Here is a 7,822-nt window from a genome sequence, read left to right as displayed (position 1 = left end):
CAATCAGTCGCCGCCTCCAAGTACCGCCGTCGACGCCACCTCCAAACGTCGTCGTCCACCGCCAACACCGCTACCGCCGTAGGCCACCGTCGACACTACTACCGCCGTCGGCCACTGTCGTCGCCGCTACCACCGTCGCCCACCGCCGTCGCCGTTACCATCGTCAGCCACCACCGACGCCGTTACCACCATCGGCCACCAACATCGCAAGATATTTTTATCATTTTAGACACCAAATAAAAAATATAATCATCCTTATAATCAAAGATTATATATATTATATTACCAAACGTAATAATATAATCAAAATTATATTACATTATATTATAAAATTAATTACATTATAAACTTAATTATATTACCCCTAAATAAACGTAGCCTATAACTCTACCAGACGTTAGTGAACAAATTCAAGCCAAGTGTGATTCTACCAGGAGTGCCAATCTTTGCCGACTTATAAAATCACACTTGGATTGAATCCACATTTGGTCCTCTCCTCTTAGTTTTCTAGATATTCCAAATTTGATTCTAGCATTTCTCATGGAACTAGGACAACTCTTCTTCTTGTTTTTTTTTGGGCTAACTTGAGTAGTTGAAATTCATAAATAACATATATCGTAGAAAGAAAACACTTATGTAACTTTTACATGTAATATTTATTTCAAAGGTTAGAAAGATAAGAAAGAGTCGCTGTCTATACATCATTGCTCTTCTTGCGTTAGGCCAGCCTTCATGCTAGTGTGCAAACACAATCCCACCGCCCCGGCATGGATAAGCAACAAGACATTCAATAAATTAACCAAGTACGGACATTTTCTTCCGGTGGAATGAAAAATATACGCTGATTGTTGGGTGAAAAGCCGCTTGCGCTTCCGAACTGGGGAGAAGGTCGTTCGTCTCCGGGATTAGTTGGGTGTGTGAGAGTCTGGATGTAACTGGATTATCAAAAGAACACACACAATTCTACCTCTTCTAACCAGCAAATCTCAGTTCCCTGCGTGACAAATTACCTTAATGAATGGGAAAGTTGGAGCTGCCATCACATGGATGCATTGACAGAGATTGTGCTATTGATTGAAAGAACCATTTCTTACTTGTAATATCCAAAATCAATCATTAAACAGACCCATAAATTAGGAAAGAATATACCTATACATGTCCACTTATCTTCACCATTTGTCGTTGCAAGAACAGATTCCATTCTCGAAATGGTGAAGCAGCTTTGCTGCTTCATGGCAGTAGATGCATATTCTTAAGTTTTCCACAACTCAAGGGGGCTTTCTCTGGTGTACTCATGATATTCCCAAAGCGATTGCAAACTTCTCACTGTGGTATATCACTTCATTTTCCTTCTCATCCTCTATATGGTGAAGTGCAGAACCTGTATTTGATTGGTACCCAAGCTCCCTCATTTCCTTCTCGATACCAGCAAGAAAAGCATATATCTGCTCGAACTGAGGATGTGAGGTATCACCAACCAAAAACTCATGAAGCCTGCTGTTTACCTCAATTGAACTACAACCGGGTGACTTATGCACTTTTTTTCTGAACATGATGCCCCGGCATTTCTCTACATCGTCCCAACGTCTGGAAGATGCATATATGTTTGATAGGAGGACATAATTAGCTTCATCATTTGGATCCAACTCTAGCAGATGTTGGGTTACTTGTTCACTTACTTTACTGTCCCTATGAATGTGGCAAGCACGGAGCAAACTTCCCCAGACTATTGCATTAGGTCGAACTGGCATTGTCTCTAGTAGATGCAATGCATCTTTGAGAAAGCCCGCCCGCCCTAGAATGTCAACCATGCAACCATAGTGTTCGATCTGGGGTTCAACTCCATAAATATGAAGCATCTGAGAAAAATATTGTTTGCCCTCAGCTACTAACCCTGAATGACTGCATGCAGAGAGGAGCCCCACAAAGGTCACTCCATCTGGTTTAATTCTCTCTAGTCTGTTCATCTCAAGAAACGTTTCTATAGCTTGTTGACCATAACCATTTGTCCCAAGTCCTGCAATGACAGAATTCCAACAGAAAATGTTTCTGATAGGCATCCCACGAAAGACAGACAGAGCAGTCTCCACATCCCCACATTTGAAGTACATAACTACGAGGGCATTGCCTAATACCAAATCAATTTTCAGTCTGTGGTTCTGAATGTAGGCATGGATCCATCTGCCCATGTGCAAAGTACCCAAGTGGGCACAGGCCGACAGCAGGCTAGCCATGGTTATCTCTGTAGGATTCACATTCTCCATCTGCATCAGCTGAAACATAGTGATTGCCATCCCAAATTCTCTATGATGCAAATATCCAGAGATCAAAGTGTTCCATGTCACTGCGTCCTTCAACGTCCCCATTTGATCGAACAGTTCGCGAGCCTCAACCAAATTCCCCATCTTACAGTAGCCATCGATCATCGCGTTCCAAGAGACGACATCCTTGATCGGATTCCGGTCAAACAATTGACGAGCAGAATCAAGGTAGCCCAGCTTGCAGTAGCAAGTGATCATTGAGCTCCAGGATGCTGAGCTTCGCTCGCACATCTGGTCAAAGAGTGTCCGAGCGTCCTCCGCCAGCCCATGGCAGCTCAGAGCGGCGATCATAGCATTGTGGGCGATCACGTCCTTACCAGGCATTTCGGCGAACACTTTTTTCGCGGAAGGCAGGTCACCGCATTTCGAGTAATAGGCGAGCAGCCCTGTCATGAGAACGTGGTCTGGTAAGAGACCCGAAGTGAGAATCTGGCAATGGATGACCCTTCCGAAGACGTCACTAGCTTCGGGGAGAGCGGCGCAGCGGGGAAGCAGCAGGGTGAGGATGGCCCAGTCGGGGAGGCGGTCTTGATGGCCCACGGCGTGGCAGAGGAGGAGGAGGAGAAGGGAGCGGGCGTGGGGATGGTGGTGGGATATGGAGCGTAGGAAGTGGCTCCATAGAGAGGAAGGGCGGAAGGCGGAGAAGTGGCGGAGGAGAAGCGACGTGTGGGAGACAGGCCAAGAGCGGGCGAAGCGAGAGAGGAAGTCCGGGAGGAAATGGAGGAGAGAGTAGGGAGGAGAAGGGTGGACGATGAGGAGGGTTTGGAACTGGAGGAGTTTTTTATGGGTGAAAGACGGCGCACTTCGGAGGCGGCGGAGTGAGATAGCAAGGGAACAGGGCCGCGGCGGGGTCATAAGAATGAGAGCAGCCTTTCACACAGTTCGATATTTTATGATAAAATATTTTTTTATTTTTTATTAAATTCGTAAAAATGATGTGTAAATTATATCACAAGCCAAATAAGCACAAATATAAATGTGGCAAAAGGTAAATTATTCATTCCAGTACTCTCCTTAGTTTTTTTATACTAATACAAAAGAGATAACTTGTAGATGATTATTAGTTATTAATACAGCAATCGAAATATGAGAGAATGCTTGTTAAGACATGCTGAGTTTTGTTGTTAATTTTACCGGATTGATTGCAATTAATAGAATATTTAAGCACTTACAATATCTCTGATTACCATCCTTATTTCTGCTTGTCATCAAAAGAATGATTTTAAACGAACAATACTTTTCGGTATCCATGAACTAAATTAGCTGTTCCATCTTTAGAAAAAAAAAACTCATCATCTCCCTGATTCCATATCTGGACGTATTATATAATGAAACATTAGTGGGGTTCATGGGCAATTTTAGTAACTGTCCACATCTTCCACTGTTAACATCTCCTATTTATCTAAGACCATATTAGAATATCAAATTCATATATGAGAAAATGATTCATACGACAGTAAATATATTGAGTGATTAATGATTAATGTTAAATGATCCTGTCCGAACCAGGGGTCAACGAACGCTGGGAACGTGGCGCTCCCTACTAGATCCTCAGGTGCTCCGGCGAACCTGTAACAAAACCGAGCCGGGAGGGGTGTCCCGGCGACGGCCCTCCGACACTCAAGTCAGGCGAGGAAATAGCAAAGAAGTGGCTTTTAAGTAGAAGACTCCTGTACCTCCGGTGAAGAAATGGAGACCTTATATAGACCTCTCAAAGAAGCCTGGGCGCGCCAATCAAAGCAACCACCTGCTTTTGACCATGCCCAGGTATGGGTCTGTCAGAAGGGCTATGCCCAGATATGGATCTGTCAGGGAGACGTCCATGAGGTCATAATGCTACTGTATCAACCTTTCCATGATGTGACGGCAAGATCCTCCATCGTGCGATCTTGTGTACGGCCTAATCATCAGACATGCTTCTGCTGATATCCCATATCCCGAGCCGAGCGCATAGGCCGCTCGGCCACCTTTGTACCCTCGCCCTTATCTTGGCCGAACGGACAACCCGCTCGGCCCTTTGGTCCCAGCCGAGCGGATTCCCGCTCGGCCCTTCGATCCTCCTGCCTTGGCGTCGGAAACCCAAGCCCATGGATGGGTTATTTCTAGCTCCGCTCGGACCATTACCCGCTTGACCAGCCTTCCATCCGTCCTTAGGCTGGGACCCTTCAGAGGGTGGGCCCCCCATTCTTACAGCCGGATCACTTGCCTTCCCTTCAAGTCTAGTCGAAGGAGGCAGCGAGTCCGACTGACTGGACTATGTGTTCGAGCGGGCGGTCGTCGCCTTCCAGTCGCTTATAATATCCCTGGGGCCGTTCGGCCCTTCTGCCAAATTCAGCCGCTCGGCTCTTAGTTATGGTTGTCTTGTCGCTCAACCTTCTCGAAAATCACGCAAATCCTCTTCATTAAGGCGAAGCATGCGCGGTATGGGCGCATTAATTGCGCTTGGTGACAGAGCGCCACGTGGCTCCTCTTGCGTGGCGGTGATGATCCGTACGATGGGACGCCGATTGCTTTGAAATGGACGGTTAGATGATGACCTTGTCTTTCGTGACCTGCATCCGATGGCGGAGGCCGACCGACCTCAGCCGTATAAAGCCTCCGTCTCCTTCCTTCGCCGCATATTCGCTCGTGCGTTGCCTTCTGCTTCTTCCTCTGCCGTGACCTCCGACGATCCAGTTCTTGTTTTTCGACGGCTACCATCTCACCGGTGATCCTTTCCGTCCGTTTCCTTTTCAGTGAGTCTTCTCCCTTCGTTTACAAGGTCTTCCCAACTTGTTTTGCCTCTTTTGCTTCCATTCCTTCGATTCCTCGCTATCTTTTTGCTTCTTCGAGATGGCAAGCTCCTCCGAACCCGCTGTTGGTGTTCATGGCCCTTGGTACCTGACCATGGAGAGTCGGTTTGATGAGGAGGGTGCTCGGCGCCTTGTTCGGACATATGAGATTCCCGATAACTATGAAATAGTTGTAGCCAACCCGACTGACCGGCCCCATGACCCCCCGATCGGCACCATTTGTTTTTTTCTAGACCAATTCCAGGGCGGTCTTAGATTTCCCACCCATCCCTTTATTTTAGAGGTTTGTAACTATTTTCGCATCCCGCTCGGCCAACTTGTGCCGAATTCCTTTAGGCTGCTGAGCGGGGTGGTCGTCCTATTTAAGCTGCACAGTATCCCTCTTGACCCCAAAATATTCCACTTCTTTTTCTACCCTAAACAATCCGAGCTGGGCACTTTTATCTTCCAAAGTAGGATAGGCTTTAGATTTTTTGATAATATGTCGACCTCCAACAAACACTGGAAGGAGTTTTTCTTCTATATCCGACTTCCCGAGCGGCCAGCATTCCGAACCAAATGGCAGACCGCTGTGCCGACTCAGCCGGAGCTCGGCAAGTTCAGAAGCAACCCAGCCTATCTTCATGCGGCGAACTGGTTATCCGGTCAGCGGTACAAGATCGACCAGTTGCTTCTCAAGGGGGTGTTGTATATTTTTGGGTTATCTCCCGTTCGGGCCAATCTTCCCTACCGCATGGGTAAGAGATTCTTTACTCCCTTCACCTTTTTTATCTAATTGATTTTAATTTCTTCCATTGCAGCTGAAGTTATGTGGCGTACCGCTCATTTGAAATTGAAGGCCGTGGAAATTGAGGCGGCCACCAAAAAAGAGCTCGCCGAGCGGGGTCTCATCCCCAGCCGCCCGGCAGATGCAGGAGAGGGGGGGGGGGCGCAGTCCGCCCCTGAAACAGAAGCTGCCCCATCCGCTTCAACGGAGGTTGAGGCGGATCCTGTTTCCTCAGCCCCCGCCGAGCTGGGCGTCCCCCAGGTCGGAGATCCACCATTGGAGGTTCGGCGGAAACGTCGAAGAGACTCCAGCCTTCCGCCGACCCAAGAGGGGGCACCACAGGCGCCGATCGGCGTAACTTCGCCTGCTCGCACGCCATCACAGATCGGGACCCCCGTGGCTTCGCCTACCGCACAGCCCTCCGGCTCTCCTCCCCGGACTCATCGCCGCTTACGTCGGTTGGGCGAAACTTCCACCATAGGGGAGTCCTCGCATCAGGCGGCCGCGACTGAAGAAGCGCCGTCCGGCCATCCGACCATCAAGACTACCCTCCGATTCCCATCGGAGGAATATTTACTGTCCGCCGATCGGCCCTCGAGCCCTGTTCACGAAATAACCTTGACGGGTCCGCTCGCCAAGCTTTTTGAGGACGCGCAGATTCAAGTGGCCCTCATGACGCCCAAGCAGCTCGGCGACAACAACATGCAACAGGCCACTCAGGTAAATTCATTTTTCTTCCCGCACCATGCTACTGTTTGGTCCCTGATTTCATTATTTCCCTTACAGCGTTGGGCTGAGCAAATCGCCACTAGCCATCGGCTAGCCGAGCTGGAGGAGCTCCTGGAAAAACTCCAAGTGTCGGGAGGTCCGTCTGCTGAGCGAGAGAAACAAGCCTTCGAAGCTGAACAGAAGAAGTCTGCCGACCTGGCTATAGAGGTGGCTCGGCTAGAGGGCCAAGTCAAGAAGCGCGAAGCGGATGCCAAACGCGCTACTGCTCGGAAGAAGCGAGCGGTAGCCGATTTGGACAAGATGAAAGTAGACGTCCGTGCGCTAGATCAGCGATCCAAGGATCTGGAGGCCCAGCTGAACGCCGAGCGAGAGGACCGTTCGGCAGAACGCACAAAGGCCGAGGTGGACTTGAAGGCTGTCCAAGATACCTTAGCCGCTTCCCGAGCGACACTCAAAAAATATAAGGAGGGAGAGCCGAACCGCCTAGCAGCAGCACGCCAAGAATACCTCCGCTCGGAGAGGTTCGGCGCAAAATTCGGCAGCAACGTCTCTTCTACTTTCGCCGAAGCGGTCAAGGTCACCATGACATACTTGAAGAAGGGTGGCCACCTTCCCGAGGGAATGCATATTCCCGCCTCCGACCTGGCGGCCATGATTGATGATATCCCGGACGCCTTCTTTAATTTTGAAGATCCGGAGTGATGCGAATTCCTTTTCAAGTACTTCCTGTATTTCATCCGCTCGGCGGATGTAAACTTTTGTACGTGTCGGTCGGCATAATTTTTCTTCTAATGAAACGCTGCTCCTTTGCCTTTGTCTTCGTACTCATTATCTATAATATTCTTCTGTTTGCTTAACGTTTATGCTTAGAGTCAGTCATGCTCTTAAGCGTTCTCCGTCACGCGGCCGATCGGCTTAACCCATTAAACAAATTTCGAGCGGGGAAGACTACTCGCGCTGCACGTATCTGGCTTTCGTGAATTCAGCTAACGCCAAGTATCGAAGGACCAACCCCCGATCGGGCCTGAATGTTTTAATATTCGTAGTTTCCGCGGTCTTATTCTGATATTCGTTCATCCGCCCGGGGTATTATAGTCGCCGGACCGACTCGATGTTTGATGACGGGGCTCGTCGGCGCGGATATTTATAGCCGGTCGGCGCGGCTCTCGATCTTTAACGACGGGGCTCGTCGGTTTTCGGCTCGGTTTTTATAG

The 7,822-nt window shown here is 48.9% G+C and overlaps 1 protein-coding gene across 1 annotated transcript; it reads right to left on the bottom strand.

Annotated features, from left to right (window-relative positions):
- Nucleotides 1-646: 646 nt before the first annotated feature.
- LOC122052711 (pentatricopeptide repeat-containing protein At5g56310-like) lies at nucleotides 647-3,187 on the bottom strand. The gene is made up of 2 exons (XM_042614383.1): nucleotides 1,150-3,187; nucleotides 647-994 (listed from the first exon to the last, which is right to left on the bottom strand). The coding sequence occupies exon 1, from the start codon at nucleotides 3,174-3,176 to the stop codon at nucleotides 1,293-1,295; it is 1,884 nt and encodes a 627-aa protein (XP_042470317.1). The 5' UTR covers nucleotides 3,177-3,187; the 3' UTR covers nucleotides 647-994; nucleotides 1,150-1,292.
- Between the last annotated feature and the right edge of the window lie 4,635 nt (nucleotides 3,188-7,822).

The sequence above is a fragment of the Zingiber officinale genome, chromosome 3A, assembly GCF_018446385.1.
Source record: "Zingiber officinale cultivar Zhangliang chromosome 3A, Zo_v1.1, whole genome shotgun sequence".
Classification (NCBI taxonomy): domain Eukaryota; kingdom Viridiplantae; phylum Streptophyta; class Magnoliopsida; order Zingiberales; family Zingiberaceae; genus Zingiber; species Zingiber officinale.
Note: the sequence above shows the minus strand (reverse complement) of the source record. Positions and strands in the feature narration are given on the sequence as shown.